Raw genomic sequence first — 19,423 nt, 5'->3', positions numbered from 1 at the left:
AGTGAAGTTATGGTACTTTATTTTGACAAATTAAAAAAAAATCTCTCTCCCATCTCCTCCCTTGGCCTTTGCCCCCTGCTTCCTTCTGGACTGAATTTTTATCTACTAGCTCATGTCCTTAAAAGACAGTTTTTCAGGTCAAGGTCAACGAGTTACTGAGAAAAACTAGAAAGAAGACAGCTTGCCACTTCTCATTGCAAAACCACTGTGAAGCATTTCATTTTCTCTTTGGTGGAAGGGTCATCTGGGCTCATTTAATGGCATGAGTCAGTAGAGACAGAGCCTTTTCTAAAATCTGAGGGGATGTGAGTCAGTGATGCTTTGGAGGAAAAGGTCTTTTTTAAGGTGCTTGTAGGCTATATTGAGACAATCCATCCTAGAAGAAATATCTTCGGTGGAATTTATATCTTGTTTTCTTTCACTCCTCAGTTTCTGTCTGTGTGGGAAGGAGAGGTCACAGTGGTGTGCCATGCACGGCCATTTGAGGTTCCTCAGAGAGAAATCCTTTAAGCAGGCTGGTTGGTCTGCCATTTTCCCTTACCCCTCCTCACCTGTAATGCTCAGCCCAGCCACAAGCCTGGTGGACAGAGCCCACAGCAGACACCCTGGGAGAAGAGCTCTCAGCCAGTGCTGGCATATGGGATGGGCTGCGTTAATTTTGCCCTACAGATGGGCCCCCCAGCAGGAGCATGGAGGGCAGTCCAGGAACAAGGGGGAACCTGAAGGCCCCCAGCAGCCTTGCCCTGCAGTCGGGCCCTCCCTGATTCTGGGAGCCCCTGAACTGTGGGGATCGCATGCACCTGACGCTGTCTAATTGGAAGCCCGTGGGCCACAAGAGTGTCTCATCTATCACCACTACATCATTTTAAATAAGGAAAAGGAGCTCAGACTAATTAAGAGCCTTATTCAGGGTCACAGGCCCATCAACAGCTATTATGTGTCACATCCTCTACATGGTGCTAAGGGCCCACGGAAGAAGGACAAGGCCCATCTCAGGAAGTAGCTGAGTGTTGGGCAGTGGTGTGACTAAGGGTGGGCACAGTCCCGCCCCTGTGGGGGAATTATTTTACCGCAGGTGTTGTTTTGAGTTGCTGGCATGGTGATCATAAAAAGCAGACTGGTTCTCAGTTATATTATTTTTCGAGTCTACCTACAGTATGTCCCTTTGTTGGCTGCCCCTGGAACAGGCTGTTCCCACTGCCTGCCTGTGGTCAGCCCCTGCAGTCCAGTTAGGGAGACTGGTCATTCACAGGGATGGGTCCGGAAGTCTGGGTTTACTCCACATTTGCTGAGGACACTGCTCCTTAGACCAGCTAATAATCTACCACTTATCAACCTACTCTGGTGCCAGGTTAAGTGCTTTACACACACTATTGCATTTAATCCTCACAATGACCCAGAGAGGCATGTACTATTGTTACTCGGCTTATTCAGGTAAGAAACCAGGGGCTTAGAGAGCTCAGTAAACTGCCCAAGGTCACAGAGCTAAGTGGTAGAGACTGATTGATCTGACCCCAAAGCCCATGTCCGGGCCACCATGCTATGCTGCCTTTATTCCAGCTGTGGGAATAAGGTTGACTCAACCTGCCATGGGCAGGCCCTGCGTGGCATCTGTGGGACCAGGGGAATAGGCACTTACTCTTGCTTTCAGCCTTGCAAGGAAGCCAGATAACCCCACCTACCCCCATTCTGTTCCTGGAACCTCTTCCCTCTGCGTGCCCTGAGCTCCCCCTGGCATTTGGAAACAGCCTTCCTGATGAGCTTTCATACCACTCTCTCCTCTTTTGGGCTGGAGCTGAAGAAACCTCTTCTCTCAGCCAGTTCGTTCATCAGAAGTGTGGCCCTCCTCTAGGGAAGTGGTCCAAGATTCCGTTGTAGGTTAAGATTGGGGGATGATGTTATCTTTTATACTGCATTTGGTTGCCTACTTTTGGGGGAAAAGGGCTTTCAGAGTAAATGAGATAGAGGAAACTTATTCCCATGGATGGGGTAACTGTTTTAAATGTGTGCATACTCTGTCTCTACTCTCTCTGCCCCACCACTACCTGGTACACACCTGAGCAGGATTTCAGGGGTTGACTTTGTTCTTGGTCCGAGCATCTGCTCCTTCCCAGCCCTGGCAGGGCCTCTGCTGTGGGCCTCTACTTTTCTAGTCCTACACCTGCCCTCTCTTCCAAAAGGGAGCCTTGGGCAGTGTTTCTACGGGTTTCCCTTCTCTTTGTGGGCTTCTCGGAGTCCCCGGATGACTCTGAGACTCAGGAACTGGCAATGGCTTGGTGCTGGGTGTGATAGAAAGCCCATGGTGAAAGGGCAGAACCAGCTCAGCAAGTGGTGTCTGGAAAAATGGTCCTCTGGGGCCACTTAGCCCCTCCTATGAAAAAGTGCAAAGTCCACAAGTAAGAAAAATAACTTCTTCACAGAGTTGGCTTGAAACCTTAAGTGCTAAAACGCTGTGTGGCTAAGTAAACAAGAGGCCCTGCTCAGTGATGTACCATAATCCCTCCCAGAGACAATGGTCTCCAGGAGCATCTGTTTCCCCCCGAGATCACATCGGTAGGATCTGGGCGGGCCCTTCAAGAACAGGAGTCAGTGCCTTCAAACTGGTCCTACCCTCCTTCTTTGTCTGCTGTCCCTTTCTCTGCCCGCCACTCCACATCGCCCCAGCAGCACACCCACAAGCCAACCCAGGGAATCCCAAAGCAGGAGACATGTGGGTTCTTATACCTCTGGAATTTCATGTTGTGATTTAGGGAAGGTGGTTTTTAACACACAATTTGTCATTTTGGGTCATCATTCAGCATTTCACGCACTTTTGATGAGGCTAAGCGGGTGTGAGGTATTTGAAGGGGTTTGGGGGTAATCGTAGGCAAAACAATGCTAGTGTTTTTCTGAATATTCTTGGCCTAAAGGGACAATTCCTTTTGCAATGAAACATAAATAAGCTCTCTCATTTTTCAAGCGGGTAACCTTTAATTGATTTTTTCCCTTAAGAAAATTCAGAACTTGATAGCCTGAGAGCTGAGTGTATTATTTCCCAGGATGAGTCAAAGGGACAGATATTCTGTTTGCAGCCTCTGTGGTCTCATCCCCACCGTTTGACAGTTACTCAGCAGTGGGTGGCCCCATCTCTGAAGGGTCAGGCCAGCACAGAATTCTGTGGCTGGGCATGGCCTAGCAGGATTCAAACAATGGAGGGGTTCTTGGACTAAATACTCTATATGGATCCTTTAACCCCCAGAGTCCATCGTTCTCCTATGAATAAGGAGCTGGGACCAAGGATGGGTGTGGTGAAGGATCAGCGAGGGTATGACAGAGTCCTGCTCTCAGGAGCCTACTGTGTAGTCAAGTCAGTACCAAGGGTAAGGCAGGCACAAGGGATAACCTTAGTCTCAGAGCAGGAAGACTTCGCTCAGGGTTGGGGTGCTCAGGATGGAGGGAGGCTGGAATGAGGGTAGGTTAAGATCCTGTGGCCAGTTCTTTCTTCTTGCTACATTTGACAAAATTTTTCTGACCTCTCCAGAGCCCGACATGGTGCCAGCACACACAGTCCCAGCCTGTGTGCGAGCTGGGTCCACAGAGGCCTTGCCCTCCACTGCGTGCTCCCTCTGGGTCCTACTCTCTGTGTTTCTCAGGATCCCCCTTCTCTCTGGAAGGACTGCGTTGCTCATGGAGGCATTTTCCCAACACGTTTCTATGGCCCATGATTCTCCTTGGTCCTTCCGGTTATGGTTTTCTATCAGATTTGGCGTTTTTTCTTGCTCTCAGTTTCCATATGGACCTTGTGTCAGTCGGTTGTGTGCGTCAGCTTGGCTAGGTCACAGCACCCAGTTTGGTCAAATATGACTCCAGGTGTGGCTGTGAAGGTGTTTTTTAGATACGATCAACATTTAAAATCAGTTAAGTAAATTAGGTGAGGACCTCTGTAGTGTGAGTGGGCCTCATCCAATCAGTTCAAGAGCAAAACTGAAATTTTCTGAAGAAGGACTTCTGTCTCCAGACTCTCAAAAAGAAATCCTGCCTGAGCTTCCAGATTTCAGACTTGAGCCAACTCCTTACAATCAAGCAACCAATCAATCGGTCCCTTTGCGTATATATGATAAATGTATATCTTTCACTAGTTCTGTTTCTCTAGAGAACGCGAACTGCTGCTGACCTTCTCTGACTACTGCCTTCTCTCTCCACTCGTCTCTCTTTTTTAAAAAATATATCATCTTTACCTTTTTTCCTCCACTCATCTCTTCACTGCCTCCATCACCGTGAGGTTCCCTGCTATGTCCAGAGTTCACTACGTGCCTGGCTTACGTGTCCCTGTTGACTCAGGTGTGGGGTTACTCGGCCCGTCGGCTTTGCTATCTGCTCAGTCCTTCAGCAGCCCCTGCTCTGGAGGGCAGCAACCAGAAAGAATGATAAGCCAAGGACCTAAAACTAGAATCTTCTAACATTTCTGTTTGTGGGCCCTTTTGTTTTTAAAAAGTAAAGAAGAAACAAAGGAAGGGATGATAAAGGCGAAAAGGTTCCCAGAACAAAAGGATAAACTCTGGGCTAAAATCAAGGTTGGGGATTAGCTGAGGATTTAGGCCCTCCACACGTCCCTTGGCTCCTGATTACCGTGAGTAACTGAGAGGTTTGGAGGCCTGGGCTCGCTGGAGCAGTCAGTGCTGTTCTCCATGCTCATCCTGTCCTGGCTGGCCACGGGAGAACCTGTGCCCTGGGCCTGTAGACAGGGTTTATGTTCCTGCAGCTCAGCCCAGTCTTTCTCTTTGCTGTCCCCCTCCCTGCCCACTCCCGCCCTGCTTCAGCCCTGCTTTGCTCTCTTGCTCTAATTGCTGATACAGAGGCAGGCATGTTGTCTGGTGGCTAGGGCCAAACTGGGTTCCCCGTTTCTCCCACAAGATGCTTTTCTGTTGTATTTCTTCCTTTACACAGCCAAAGATTTGTGAGTGAGATTTAAACTGCCCCCTGCCAGGTAGGAGTGACCATCCCGGGTTAGGGTTATAGGGCAGGTATGCATGAGTGTGTAGGAATGTGTGGTCAGGTGTTCCCATGCTCCCTAGACAACTCCGATGGTTCTCCTTCCCCTGCTGTTTACGTCTCTCAAGTGTTTACATCTATTCCTGGCCCATTCTCTTGGTTATCAGGCCAGACCTTCTAATCTTGTCATTCTTCCTGGAACTCTCCTAAGTAGAGATCAAATATTTTAAATCATATATGTTTACTTCAGGGGAGTGGGGAGCTCTTCCTCTGTGACCCCTGGAATAGATCCCTTGCCTTGCAGTCTGGAAGGTGAATTTTTGGTATCTAGGAAAGCTGCCAGTTGGAAACTGTAAGATTCTTTGGGTGGGGACTCAGAACCGTAGGGGGTACAAATGGCTCCAGGGATGGGACTGGCTTCTGGCTTCTCAGATTCAGAATGAGCTTATGCTCCGTGTGTGTGTGTGTGTGTGTGTGTGTGTGTGTGTGTGTGTGTGTTACATGCCATTGAATCAGCTCTGACTCCTCGTGACCTTATGAATGAACTGTCTTGTCTTCACAACCCTGCTCAGCTCCTGTGGACTCATGCTTAGGGCTTCTTTAATTGAGTCGATATCTCATTTTGGCCTTCCTCTTTTCCTGCTGCCTCCTATTTTTCCCAGCATTGTTGTCTTTTCCAAGAAAAACCCTGCCATCACATGATGTGCCCCAAGCAGGACAACTTCAGTTTTGCCATTTTTCCTCCAGGGATGTTTCAGGATTAATTTGCTCTAGGACCTACCTATTTATCTTTCTGCTGGCCCGGTGTGTTCATAAAACTAGCACATTTCTAATGAATCCATTTTCCCCCCATCAGCCTTCTTCTCTGTCCAACTTTCTCATCTGTGCATAGCACTTGGGAACACAAGGGTGTGGGTGATCTTAGCCTTGGTCTCTAATGCCACATCTTTGCTCTTGATAGTCTTTCCAAAGTCTTCCATTCATCCTTGCCTCACAGTGGTTAGTATTTGCATGACCTCTGGAGAAGCACTGCAGGAACAATCGATTGATTGCTTGATTGGCTGAAGGGTTTGAGAGTGCTACAAACATACGGGTAAACTGATTAAGAGTTGAGCGAGTCTAGATGTGTCTGTTATCTATTGCTATTTAACAAATCACTATTACACTTAATGGTTTAAAGAAAAAATGATATATTCTTCTCAATGTTTCTGTGGATTGACTGGGCGGTTCCTTGATTGGTTCTACGTGAACTCACTCCTGGACTCATCCAGCAGGAGGGTCATCAGGGCTGGAATGTTCAAGATGACCTCACTCATGTACCTGGCAATTGGTACTGGCTGTGGGCTGAGCCTGTTCGGTTCTCCTGTGTGTAGCTTTTCATCTGCCAGTGAGCTAGCCTGGCTTCCTTAGGGGGTGGTCTTGAGGTGGCTCCTGAGAAAGTGAAAGTGGAAGCTTCAAGGCCTCTTAAAGCTCAGGACTGAAGGTCACACACTGTCACCTCTGGCCCTTCCACTGGGCAAAGCAAATCAGAGTCAACAGATATGGAGGGGTCTACACAAGGGGTGGATCCTGGGAAGTACGATTCACTGTTACCATTTTGTGATGATCTGCTGCACCCAAGTAAAAGGAGAATACAGGTTACAGCAGAAATCAAAGCAGTCTATCTATGGCAGGTAGAGATCAGAGTGCAGGGGTGAGGAGCACAGCCCTGACTGGTGATGCGGACACCGGCCTGCAATGTCCGTGTCATTATGGAGGAAATGAGACATTCACGTGGACTACCGAGTCCAGTGGAGAAAAAGGGACCGCATGGCTTTTTCTCTCAAGGGGAGCAAAAGCCAAGGCCCTTGCCTGGACAGCCTTTATGGGGTTTCTGGGCACATTACATGATGGTCCTCGCTTACTATGCACAGGTTGCTTTAGGTGGTAACCCTTTACAGCAAACAGAGGAGCCAATGCCGATAATCACATCACAGAAGAGGGATAGTTGCAAATGAAAAGGCAAAATTGGTTGAACCAGTTATACTCGTCCTTGGAAGGTTTAGCATGGATTTTAGGAAGTTACTTTGCAGGAAATGTTTGCCACAAATCCTGGGGAGGGAGTTTTAGCAAAAAAGCAAGACTCAAAGCGGCCTGGGCACATTGCAGGCCTGATTCCCCATGGGAGAACCTATCCGTGGGTGTGGGTCCTGTGCATCTCCGAGTGGGAGCTGGGCCCAGGCCGTGCAGAATGGTCTCCTACAGACTGGGACCCCAGCTCTGCCACTTCCTAGTTGTATGACATTGAGAAAATCACATGGCCAGTCTGTGCTCCTGGGTCCTCCTCCGCTCAGTGAGGATAGTGATAACACCTGTCTTAGAGGCTTGTGACGAGTTGACACCGAGTTACTACAAGTGAAGTACCAGTACCAAGCTCAGCACACCGTAAACACTCAGATAGATGTTAATTATTACTATTAATTTTACCCTTCTGTAATGGCAGAGGAGGGACAAATTTGGCTTTAAGTTTTTCAGGTCTGAGGCAAAGAGGAAAAAATACTTGGATAGAAGCTTTTCAGTGTGCTTAAGCTGAGAAAAATCACTTCAGAAGCTGTGCTGTGTAGAATGAACAAGTATGTGTTTTGACACACTTGATTTTGAATGCAGCAGTTTGAGATTGCAAAGCAACTGACCTGGAAAAGTGTCACACTATAAAAATAAATATATTTTTCCATGAGAGCAAATGATTACAGGCAGGACTGTCTAGGGATTAGAAAGACAGGAGTCTGGGCTAGAACCTCAGCCCTCCTCTTTGCAGCCTGAGGGAACCTGAGGAAATTCATGGCTCTCTCCAACGCTCATCTCCCTTGTCCACCAAACAGGCATAACCATGGCGTCCACTTTACACAGATGAAGAGACCAGGCACGTAAAGCCCTTGGTCTGTCACCTGGCACCTGCTGCTCAATGAATATTTGCTTTGACTGTTATTAGTTTAAAGATGGTGTTAAGGGAGATTTTTTTCTCTGCTGGAAGATACTCTCTGTGTACTCTTCACAAATTGCTAGTGCTATTACTATTATAAACCTTCCCCATCTCTCTCTTAGAGGTGCACCTGGACTTGTAGGAACTATTGTGAAGTGATAAGAAAGCAAGCAAAATAATCAAAGGGCCGTGAACCCTGCATTTGGCCTTCTCTCTAAATTCTATGCTAGCCCCCATTTTTCCAATTTAGCAAGCTTTCTCAATTGTATGGCTTTTATTCTCCATTGAACTTGGTGTGGCCTCTATGGAAGCTGGCTACAGGCATTTCAGAACAGCCTTCAAGGTCTTCCAGAAATATGTCGACTGCCCCCAAACCATGGCTCCCCCCTCTTTTCAGATGGCTCTGGTCCACGTTGCTGCCGTTTCAGGATCCCCAGTGGTGCGAAGTCAGGTTCATCATTCATTTTGCCCCTGGGGAAGCTCCTGCCCTGCCTCTTTGCATCTGGCTTTCAGTCTGATTTATGGCTTTAGTATGCTGGATGGGGGGATCTTAATTTCAAGCCTCTGTCAGAGGTTGCTGCACAAACGTGGTATCAGTCAAAAGCTGTTTTCCTTTGGTTTTGCTCCTCTGCCACCCTTCCTGTGGCATGAAATATGAGGTAGGAAAATGAGGCTGCCCGATCGGGGGTGGGGAATTGTTGGGAAACTCTTACGTGATCCCCTGGCAGGTGCCGGGGCTCCATCCCAGCCCAGGACTCAAGTGAAACCTCTGGGTTCACCCGTCGGTTTACGTCCCTTCCCTAAGCTGCGTCTCGAGGCTGTTCTGTGGGGTAGCACCAATGGGGTCAGAATCCCTAGTCTGATGCCTGTCAGCTGTTAAAAATTCCTGTGCCTTTAGCCAAGCAGATTCTGCTTAGCTCTGCTGTGTTTGCACTATGGAAACAACAGTAGGCTTTTCACTTTGCCAATTCAAAATTTTGTTTTAATAGTGAATGTGCTATGCATACCTGTCTCCCCTGACCCTCAGACATTCATAATGCCCCTCAGGGAAGGTTCCTCTCCTCCTGGGGTGAGAATCACTTCCCAGCAGTTTTCCTCCGAGTGAGATCATCCTTTCCCCATTATCTGGCATCCCTCTAGGTCAGGGTCGAGCTGCTTTGCATCTCTGTGCATGACCAGTCTAAACATCTGTGCTGTTTACATGGGGAACATTTCCAAGGCCATCATTTCAAAGGGGTTAGCTCCTTTAGAGTTGACTTTCTGTTATTTTGACCATTTGTCCTGCTGGTCAGTGAGTAGCATGGGTCTCCAGGTGGCTGATACCAAATTGCTGGCCGTAGGAATGGTATTTTTGTAAGACGTTCTAAGAATTTCACGGCATGCTCCAGACTGTATTCCTGGCATCTTCTTGAAGAGGAAAGTTCCAAGATAATGTTCATGAAAAAAGTAATGAGGTAAACAAACAAATAAATAAGTAGATTAAAAAGCAATGGTACAGGTGTATGACACAATCTCTTTTACTGTAAAAATACAAGCAGGTGCAGCACACACATTCGCTTGTGTAGGTGCGTAAGGAAACATCTAGGGAAGGTGGCATTTAACTAATGGGATTATGGGCTTTAAAATTTTTCTTTACAAGAAAAGACACCCAATGTTATTTATTTTTAATAATTACAAGACAAAACACAGCTGAACCACAATAACAAACAAACAAAAACGAGAAAGGGAAGTCAGACAGTTTGACTGGTTCACTGAGTGGGATTTTTAGGTCAGTGACTGTGGCTGGGGGTGAGATGTGAGGTCCCCTGATCTGGCCCTGCCTGGCACAGAGCTCCACACGCTGCCTCAGCCTGGGCCTGGCTCTGGGGAAACCACGTGTGGCTGTTCAGACACGTCCACATGTTTCCCAAGGCCACTGAGTGCAGACACCTCCCTGTGGGCCTATTTCTCTCTCCCATTGGCTGGGGGCAGTGTTATGTAATAGGATCAAGTCTGTCCATTCAGCTTACTTTGGCCAGCTTTGTTGGAGGCCGTGAAGTAGTGGGGTCAGGCCTTATGTCTGCTCCTCTCAGGCGCTGAGCATGGCTCCCCCTGAGACTGGCGGCCCGTGGCTCCTTCCTGCTGTGTCTGGGCTTGGGAGAGTGTCCACACACGGGCATTCCTGTGTCAGCTCGTCAGCTGATCAGCTCCCAGGGCTTGCGGAATCAGGCTCTGGCACCCACCTCTCCCAGAGCCAGCAGACAGTGCATCACCAGGAACCACTCTGAAAACAGTCAGGAAATCCACCCCTCCCCCAGCACATGGCTGCCCTCGTAATGAGGGTCCCTCCATCCCTGGCTAGAACCTAGTGGGTGCGAATGCTGTTGAGCCCTGGAGGCAGACAAGGCCGCAGCGCCTCCTGTGGGTAGGTGTGGGAGACACAGACAAGCCATCAATTCCTTGGCACTAGGCTGGGTCTTTGCACTGAAGGCAGTGAAGATGTCACAGGAATGATAGTCACCACAGGCTGTGTCTTCCTTTGCAGAGAAAGTCCACTCATGTGACCAGGAGAGGCAGAGTGCCCTGGAAGAGGCCCGGCAGAACCCCCGAGAGGGCATTGTCATCCCAGAGTGTGCCCCCGGGGGGCTGTATAAGCCAGTGCAGTGCCACCAGTCCACCGGCTACTGCTGGTGTGTGCTGGTGGACACAGGGCGCCCGCTGCCTGGGACCTCCACACGGTAAGTCCCCCAAGCCAGTCCTGACGCTCAGGTGGATCCTGAGGCAAGAGCACTAGCTTGCTGTCAGGCTGGCCCCTGGCACCTCCCAGCTTCACTATCCTGGATGGTGGAGTCAAGGCATTAGGAGAACAGTGTTTCCATTCCTGGGCAGATAAGGTTCTGATAGAAAGATCCGCATCTTGGATGCTGGGTAACCTTGGAAAAGTAGGTAATCTCTCTGAGCCTCAGTTCACTGATGAGAAGGTTACCACCTTGCCTGAGTTACTAGGTACTATGGATCAAAAAAAATCCTGTGTGTAGACATAGGTGACATTACTGTGCTTCAGTGGTTGAAAGGACATGCATGACCCTGGCTGATGTGGCTCAGTTGGTTGGAGCATTGTCCTGTGGACTGAAAGGTCGTGGGTTCGATTCCTGGTCAGGGCACATTCCTAGGTTGCACGTTGGGTCCCTGGGGGGAGTGTGTATAAGAAGGCAGCTAATCAATGTTTCTCTCTTTCTCTCTCCCCTTTCCTTGCTCTCTAAAAGCAATGCAAAAATGTACTCAAGCGAGGATTAAAAAAAAAATAAAGAAAGGACATGCCTAAACATGTCTCAGTAGAAATGTTGATGCTGCAGTTGCCTTGTAGTTGCTGGACAGTGCGGGGGGCATGGCACTGCCAGCCCTGGAAGCCCTGGGCTTCATGACAACACAGATTACTGCTGGCTGTAGTGGCCGAGTCCCCTCCTCACCCTCTGTCTCTCTCTCTTCCCAGCTATGTGATGCCCAGCTGTGAGAGCGATGCCCGGGCCAAGAGTGCGGAGGTAGACGACCCCTTCAAGGACAGAGAGCTGCCAGGTGGGAGATGGTGCTGCCCTTGCAGCCCCTCACCTTTTCTGTCTCCCTCCTCCCTCACACAAAGCTGCCCTCTTGAGGGTCTGTTTCCCTACCTGAGACATGGAGCAGGAATCTGGATGGGGCCTCCCAGGAAGGAGGAGCCAGAGCTGTGGGCTCTGCATCCAGCCCGGGGTTTATCCCTAATGAGCCCTGTGCCCTTGGGCACATTCCTCCTCCCCCTTAGCTTCTTATCTTTAAAGCACAGTTGTTGCAATTCTACAATTCTTTCTCTATCCTATGGTGATTGGGATCATTTTCTGGGCACTGTGAACCCTTTTTCCTAGGGCTGCCCAAAAAGAGATAGCTTACAGGGAGGGGCTGTCCTGGGGGCTCGGGCAGTGTCTGTCACCTGCCCTACCCAGTGCTTTTGCAATGATCCCTGGTGGCCCAGGAATGTCACTGGGCTGTGACATAAGACACACAGGCAGGAGGCCCGGGACCTCTAAGTGGCTTCTGTGCTGGGTTATGTATAGTGTTCTCTTACTAATGACTTACCAGAAGGTTAGCAAATATTGGTGGCTAGAAACACTCTAGTTTTCATTAGCACGCACTCAGATCAGGGCATGGGGCGCTGGACCCACTTTCCCATTCCACATCCGGACTCCAAAGTGAGAGCTGAACACAGAGGGTCCTGAGAGTCGGTGGGTTTCCTGGTCAGGTGTGTAGAAATCACGGTTCCGACAGTGGAGTCTGGAGGCCAGGGGGCCTCCTTCCAGCCATCTTCTCGGTGAGTATGGATTGGGGTTCTGCTGTGTGCCGGGCACTGAGTGTCCTCTCATGATCAAACTGACATGAGGCCCACATGGGGGGAGACAGAGACCATACACGTAAGGGAGTACAAACCTACATGAACAGTGGGGACGAGGACTCTAACGGGACAGAGCAGGGTGCTCTGAGGAGGGCAGGGAAAGTCTACGTCGGAGTCTGAGCTTCTCTGAGAAGGCAGCGTCTGACCAGAGACCTGGGGGATTTGCAGAAGGAGAAAACGAGCGAGTCGCTGCCGAGGAGGGCTGTGCAGGAAGCGCTGCGGGCCCATGGGGGTGGCAGTCATGGGTTTACAGGGACACCCGTCCATCCCGCTGTGTGGTGGTGTGCACACCAGCCCTACTGAGCTAGATGGGTGTAGAATTGGAAGGCATGTCTGTGAGAAGGTTCTTTGTGCTCTGGGTCTGGCTGGAATAGTACAGTGGAGGAAAGAGCAAATGATTTGAGAGCATGTATAAGGGAGATTTGATCACTATTATCTAAGTTGAGTGAGGAGTGGGGAAAAAAGGAGGAGGATCTCAGTGAGATAAACTGGTAGGTCTATTTGCATTGACTTTGACCGAAGGGGGTTCCTGCTGATCCTTGTACCCCTTCAGCACCTGGTCCTTCCCTGCAGAGACCACTGGATCATGCTATACCAGAACTAACTTGAATTCCCCAGTAGACTGTGAACTTCATGAGGATAAAGATCCTATAACCCTGTTATATCCCTAACATTTAGTATAGTGCCTGGGCTGACACACAGCAAAAATCGGTGGAATGAAAAGAAATGGAAAGCATTATTATCCCTCTGGTCTGACGGTCCTATGTGGGCAGCAGGTGGAGGAACTGGGGTTTAGGAGAGTCATCTCTGCAGTCAATGATTCCCAACGTGGACTGGCTGGACAGGAGGACCTGGAGAGGTTTAGGAAATGGTGTTCGCTGAGGGAACTGTTCACTGGATTACTTACATGGCATTGGCCTTCAAATCTCACCTTACTTTTCAGGCTGTCCAGAAGGGAAGAAAATGGAATTTATCACAAGCCTCCTGGATGCCCTCACCACTGACATGGTGCAGGCCATTAACTCAGCAGCGCCTACTGGAGGTGGGAGGTGAGAATGCAAGGAGGACTTGGGCCCAGTGGGGAGTGTGGGGCCCCTGACTTTTCAGATGCTGTGGAGGCTGGGGCAGGGAGCTGGAGAGGGGTTGGGCAAGGCCAGGGCTGGAAGTCAGTCCTTCTGAGACCACTTTGTCCCACCTTCCTCCAAGAATCCCCCTGCCCCTCTTCCCTCCCTTTTCTTTGTCTCTTGACTCTAGCTTGTAGTTACCAGATTACAGGCAAGTCCAGGGATGTCTAGAGACTTCCACACTTTGGTCTCAGAGGTAGATCCGTAGGAGTGATAGTCTCCAGTGGCAGGAAGGGGGATGGCGTATGATGGAAACAGGGAGGGCAAGGAGGGAGTGCTCTTCTCTTCTGAGGAAGGAGACATGTGAGACCTTCAAGTGGCTGTGGGCAGTGGGATTGGATACTCCCCTAGCCAAAAACAACTCGGGAGCTGATATGCTGGCTGAGGGAGTTCTAATATGAAGCCGCAATGCACGTGCTCCCCAGTGACCAGCATCTGTGGCGCTCACTAATTTGGGCCCGTTAGGTCAGTGGGTTGGAGCACGCACGCATCCATCCACTTGCTCAGCACCTATCGCACACGCACAGCACGGTAAGCACCAGGCTAAGGACTGGGCATCCCGGGGTGTGAAGCCTGTGCCTGCCTTCAAAGAACGCAGCCTAGTGGGGATGCTAGGCTCTAGACAGATACTGACAGGCTGTGTGGTAGGTGCTAGAACAGAACAGAGAAGGCTTTGCTAACTCAGTCTGGAGGGGTCAGAGAAGGCTTCCTTGAGGCAGTGATAGATGAGCTAAGTTTTGAAGGATAGGTAGGACTTAGCCAGAAAAAGAAGGAAAGCCATTGCAGGAAAAAGGAAAGGCCGCTGTGACTCCAAGAAAATGCATGTCTAAGTTCAGTATGGCTGGGCAGCGTGGGTGGGGTAACAGGAAAGAGGCAGGCAGGAGCCAGGTCTGTAAAGGCCGGTGAGGGCTAATTCCCATTCTGGAGGCACAGTGGAAGGGTTGGGGCAGGGCTCGGGTGCCTGCAGCAGTGCAGCGGAGACGTACCATGTGCTGGGCAGGGATGGCCAGCCTGCCTCGGAGCCTATGTGACTCACCAAGAAGGGGGGCTAGTCCCACATGCCTGCCCAGAGGCAGAGCTGTCATTAACAAGGCAAGGACTGCCACCATGAGGACACGCCCATGTCTCCAGGCCCAGAGAAGGGCCCCAGGGCGGCGACGTCAATACCAACCAACAGAACTGCAGGTGTGTGCCTGGGCAGGGGAACAAGGGTGCAGACACCGCTGTCAGTGGTTCTGTGTCTGGGGCAGGACAAAGGCAGCCATCCTGAAAACCAGTTTTATGTCACATCGAGCCCAGTGGGTGCCTCGTGGGTTCCACTCTTGGAAACTGCTTGTCTGGGGTGGTTGCTCTCAGCAGCCCTCCAGACCTGGGAGCTCTGGGGCTAGTTTCTGGCCCTGGCTCTGATTTTTCACCCCCCATGGAGGGAGCCAGCCCTTCCCCAGGAGAGCACAGCACAAAGTCGGAGAAGATGGAGACAGGGGCTAACAGGTTGGCTGATGGGGCAGCCCAGGGTTCTCAGTGATGGGGTGTCTCAAATAAAAAGGGCTGTGTCCAGATCCCAAGAAGGTAGGAAGAGGGTGATTCTTGAAAAGGTATATTCAGTATTATATGCCTTTATGCTATTTTATGCTTAGAATACAAAAAATGCCTATAGTGTCATACAGAAATGGGTATGAGATAATATTGATGTTTACTAGAAGAGGGAAAAAAGGAAAGGGCATGGGTTTAAAATTCCCACATCTGCGTACTACTGACCCAAACCCTGTGAGGGCTGCTATCTCTGGTCCACCACTCAGGGAGCTACTTGGTGCTTGAACTTCAGTGCTGGGGAGACAAGACTTTAAGCTTCATCCCATTAGTTTCCTTGGGAGCCCTGACCCTGAGACCACGTGGTCTCGGTCCAGGCAGGCTGAGGGTGCTGGGAAAGGACCAGGACTGTGGATCCCGGGCCAGCAGGTAAGGGGCGGGGGGTGGGAGGGTTGCTGAGAGCGCAAGTGGACCTCATTGCCAGGGACAGTTATGAGTGATGTCTTACCCTCCAATTATGGGCTAAAGGGATGTTTAAAGAAAATAAAATCTAAGAAGGTTATAAACACTTTTAATAGGAAAAGGATAATGTTCTTTCAAAAATCCCCTCTCTTTCAGGTGTCATATAGAGTTGGGAGAAGTCTTTAGAAATATGTTTTTCTAACATGTTTTTAAAGATTCTCATATAGCTTGACCGTGTTTGGTTTTGATGAGAATGAAAGCTTTGGCCTGCATGTGGCAATTGTGTTACCTATAGACTGGTCTTATAATCAAATGACAGACAAGAGGAACCCAGAAATCGCTGAGAAATCAGGAAAGGGTCAGGGTAGGAAGGAAGAGAAAGAAGTGGTTAAACCTGGAGGCAACTGGCCAGGGTGGCCAGGTTTGCTAGGTGTAGAGCCCTCCCCAATTGTCCCCTGACATTCAGAGGACATTGCCCCGACTTGACCTGAACTTGCCCTGCAAGATGGTTTTGCTGGGTCCCTCTCCTCCTCCTCTTGTTCCCACCCTTACACTGCAGCCTTGGCCCTCCTCAGTTCCTCAAGGCCAAACACATGCCTGCCCCAGGGCTTCCAGGTCCCCTCTCCATCAGCCTGAAGCTATAGGACCCTGGTGACAAAGAAGTGCTGTGATTTCTCCATCTTCCTATACCAGGATTTCTCTGTCTTCCTTGGCCCCTGCTTGTGCATTGAAATGCCGCCTTCTCAGACACCACCCAGTCTAAAGGAGCTGCCTGGTCACCCTCCATCACAACCCCTCTTTTCAAGTCTCAACCTAATACTGACTACTGTCTGATATTTTGCTGTATTGTTTACTTATGTCTGTGTCACCACACCCGATGAAAATTCCAGTTCCGTGAGAGGAGCATTCTCTGCCTTCCTCCCTGCTGTATTACCAGAATTCAGAATAGTGCCTGGCTCATAGTAGGTGCTCAATAGATATTTGTTAAATGAATAACCAGCTCGTGGGATGGGTGGATAGGTGAAAGGATCACTGGCTGATACAGAGAAATCTGTCTTGATAAGCCCTCTTTATCTTGGCACACGTGAGAGCATCAAGGAGACCCCATCTGGTCCCTCCTGCATCCTCTCAGGGTCTGGCAGTTAAAGCTGGACATTGGCGGAGAGCAGTGGGAACGTCCTACTCAGGGACAGTGGGAAGAAGGGCCAGGGAAGATGTTTGGGCAGTGCAGAAAAAAGCGTCTTCCCTTCCAACCTACCACCTGGCAGGCATGGAGATTTTAGTCTTGCACCAACTCTTACATCTCTACTCTCCCCTTCTGTGAGCTCTGTGCTGGGTCCTGGGGACACTTGGGAACAGGAGCATGCTCCCTGGTCTGGAGGAGCTCCTGAAAGCAGAGATAGCTAATCACAAGGTTTCACCACAAAGTCATTGTCATAACAGAGGCAGATAAAGTGCTCAGACCCTCAGGGGTGGGAGGACATGGGAGAGAAATCTTTACACAGGAGGCGACATCTGAGCTACCTGTTCACTTATGAATGGGAAAATGCCCCAACCTAGATGGGCCAGGGGTAAGCGCATCCCAGCAGAGAGGCCCCAGGGGTAGTGAGGGATGAACCAGGTAGGGCCTGTGGAAGGAATTGCAAGAAGCATGGTTTGCATTTGGGAGGCAGGCTGTGGACAGGCAGGAGATGAGGCTGGAGAGTTGAGCAGAACCCAGATCACAGTGGGCCTTGTGACTCATGCCAGAGAGGGCACCAGGGGGCCATGTGATTTGATTGGCAAGAAGGGGCAGGGAGCCTACAGCAATTGTTAGAGTGAAAGGTAAGGAAGGGCGAACTAAACCTAGGGGGCAAGGGATGATGTGCTGAAGCTTTGGTAATGAAATCAATAGGATTCAAAGACTTTTTAGAGGCAGGGGAAGGAAGAGAGGGAGATGCCTACTTTTTCTTCCAGCCTGCTAGCCTAATTTAGGGGGTAAAGCAGTGCCAGCTAAATCTAAAAGTAGACAAAGTAGAATGAGGTGTCCACGGAAACATCTGTGGCTGGTGCATGTGAGGGGGTGGCCTGCTATCATTTCATAGCAGCTGTTCACAGTGAAGGCTTGTTGCATTATCCTGTTGGTCCTTCCCAGCAGGGTTCCAGGAGGCAGAGCTCTCCCTTAGATCAGTCCTCTCATGGCACCCCATTAGCATTTATCACTTCTAAAGGAAAGGTTCTGAGACCCGAGCCAGAGGAATCTGCTTGAGCAGGGGAACCCATTTCAGGAGAAAGGCAGTTGTGAGGAGAGGTGGGATGGGCCACGTGGCCCTTCGAGTGGCCCTCCCAAGGAGGGACAGCTTTATTGTAGCTTTCTCCTTCCTCCCCAGTGTGGTTACTTATTGATGGCATTGCAAGGAAGAGGCTGGAATGTGGCTGACTTGGCATTTCCCAGCCCTTTCCCCTGCACAGCTGGCAGGACTGGACCTGACTCCAGATGCAGCTCAGTTGGTCTGCTTGGTTTGGCTACTGCCTCCAGGCTGGCCCACCTCACCTTCTTTAAAACTGCTTAGGACAGCAGAACTGGGCCCAAGATCTTGGCCGAAGCCAGTTTCCTTGTGGTAAATGGGGCTGGCTCTCCAGCTGCGCATCGCAGCCAAGGCCTGGCGAGGCTCAGGCTGCAGAAGCAAAACTGAAAGCACTGCAGAAGGATGGCACCTGCCACCTTTCAATTTTGAAGAAGGCTCACGGGGGCCAGTCCAGGGCGGGGGGGCTGGCTTTAGCGGGTCCTTATCCTGGGAGGCAGGAGTCAACAGGACAGCCACTTGACCAGCCCAGAGGCACTGCATTTTATTGTGCCTTTCCCACCATATCCAAGGAAGCGTGGATGCTCTACCTGCCCAATGAGCCCTCTTAGTGGAAGCAGAAGTTGACTTATAGGAAGGCTGTAGCATGGACCAGCAAATCGATGTTCAGTGGTCTTAAGGAACCATTGCACTCTCTAATGTTGGGTCCCCAGCCCTTACTTAACCAGCTCTGAATTCCAGCAGTCCTGATTTCCAGTGGGTGTTCTGTGTGCACCAGTGAGAGAGAGTTTCATAGTTTGATGCCAGTATAAGTCTAGAGCTGGGGGGTGGGGTGCGAATTGTCAAAGCTTTTAAAGGATCCTTCGAGAAAACTACAAGAGTGGGAGGTACCAGTAGAGTATAGCTCTGAGGTTGGGGTAAATTGGGGGAGTTTAACTGGGATGGAGAGGGCTCCAGTCAAGACTGCTTGAGTGATTCTTGGGAATTCTAGGGGAGGCCCTCCTGCCCCACCTCATCCACACTCCCCTGGGAAAGCCTTAGCTTCTCCTTGGTTATCAGAGGCCTCTTGTGTCTTCTTTCACACGTGCCCACTGTTGGTTTGGCTAAACCAGGACTCCCACTGGATCTCAGTGTTCACTGATCTGACACGAAGCTTCGTAGGTTTGGGACTTAAGGCTGTTACGAAACCCAAAGCCTGATTTACATAGTTTTAAACCAGGCGCCTTCTGTTATATTTTGTTGGAAATATGCAAACTATCCCTAGTCCTTCCATGTTACTGTCTTTTGTCTCACTCCATCCTCTTCTGGAAGGTTCATGTTTAAACATTCTTCCAGGTTGTGGTAAGAGTCTCCTTCCCACTAAATCAAGGATTCTTTTGCTGAGTCTATGACCTTGGATGAGGTTTAGGGAACCCATCAAACCCCTAAAATCTGCAGAGTGCTATGTGTATGTTTCTAGTGAGAGGGACTATAGCTTATATAGGTCCCCAGAAGGGTCATGATCTCCCAAGGCTACGAAATGCTTGCTTTAGCATTTGGAGCTTGGCCGGGACAAGGTGTTGTGTTCCAAAGTTGGAAGCACTGCCAGCTTCACATGTAGAGCTGGACTCTGTATTTGTGAGTTTCTGGAGGTCAAAGAGGTTCAGGGCTGAGAGCCCTAGACCAGCTGGGGAGGAGGGAGGAAAGA

General features: G+C 50.0%; 1 protein-coding gene across 3 annotated transcripts in view; it reads left to right on the top strand.

The window, feature by feature from the left end:
• The window catches only part of SMOC1 (SPARC related modular calcium binding 1), a 133,666-nt gene that overhangs the window by 104,224 nt on the left and 10,019 nt on the right, over positions 1-19,423 (top strand). For all 3 annotated transcript variants that reach the window (XM_037031554.1, XM_037031553.1, XM_037031552.1), the window contains exons 8-10: positions 10,458-10,650; positions 11,406-11,488; positions 13,279-13,384. In XM_037031554.1, coding sequence (XP_036887449.1) covers positions 10,458-10,650; positions 11,406-11,488; positions 13,279-13,384 — 382 coding nt within the window. The remainder of the gene's footprint in view (positions 1-10,457; positions 10,651-11,405; positions 11,489-13,278; positions 13,385-19,423) is intronic.

Source organism: Sturnira hondurensis, unplaced genomic scaffold, assembly GCF_014824575.4.
Source record: "Sturnira hondurensis isolate 20B ecotype Veracruz unplaced genomic scaffold, ASM1482457v3 Scaffold0021143, whole genome shotgun sequence".
In the NCBI taxonomy this organism is placed as follows: Eukaryota; Metazoa; Chordata; class Mammalia; order Chiroptera; family Phyllostomidae; genus Sturnira; species Sturnira hondurensis.
The sequence above is the reverse complement of the archived record's forward strand: the minus strand, read 5'-3'. Positions and strand labels throughout refer to the sequence as shown.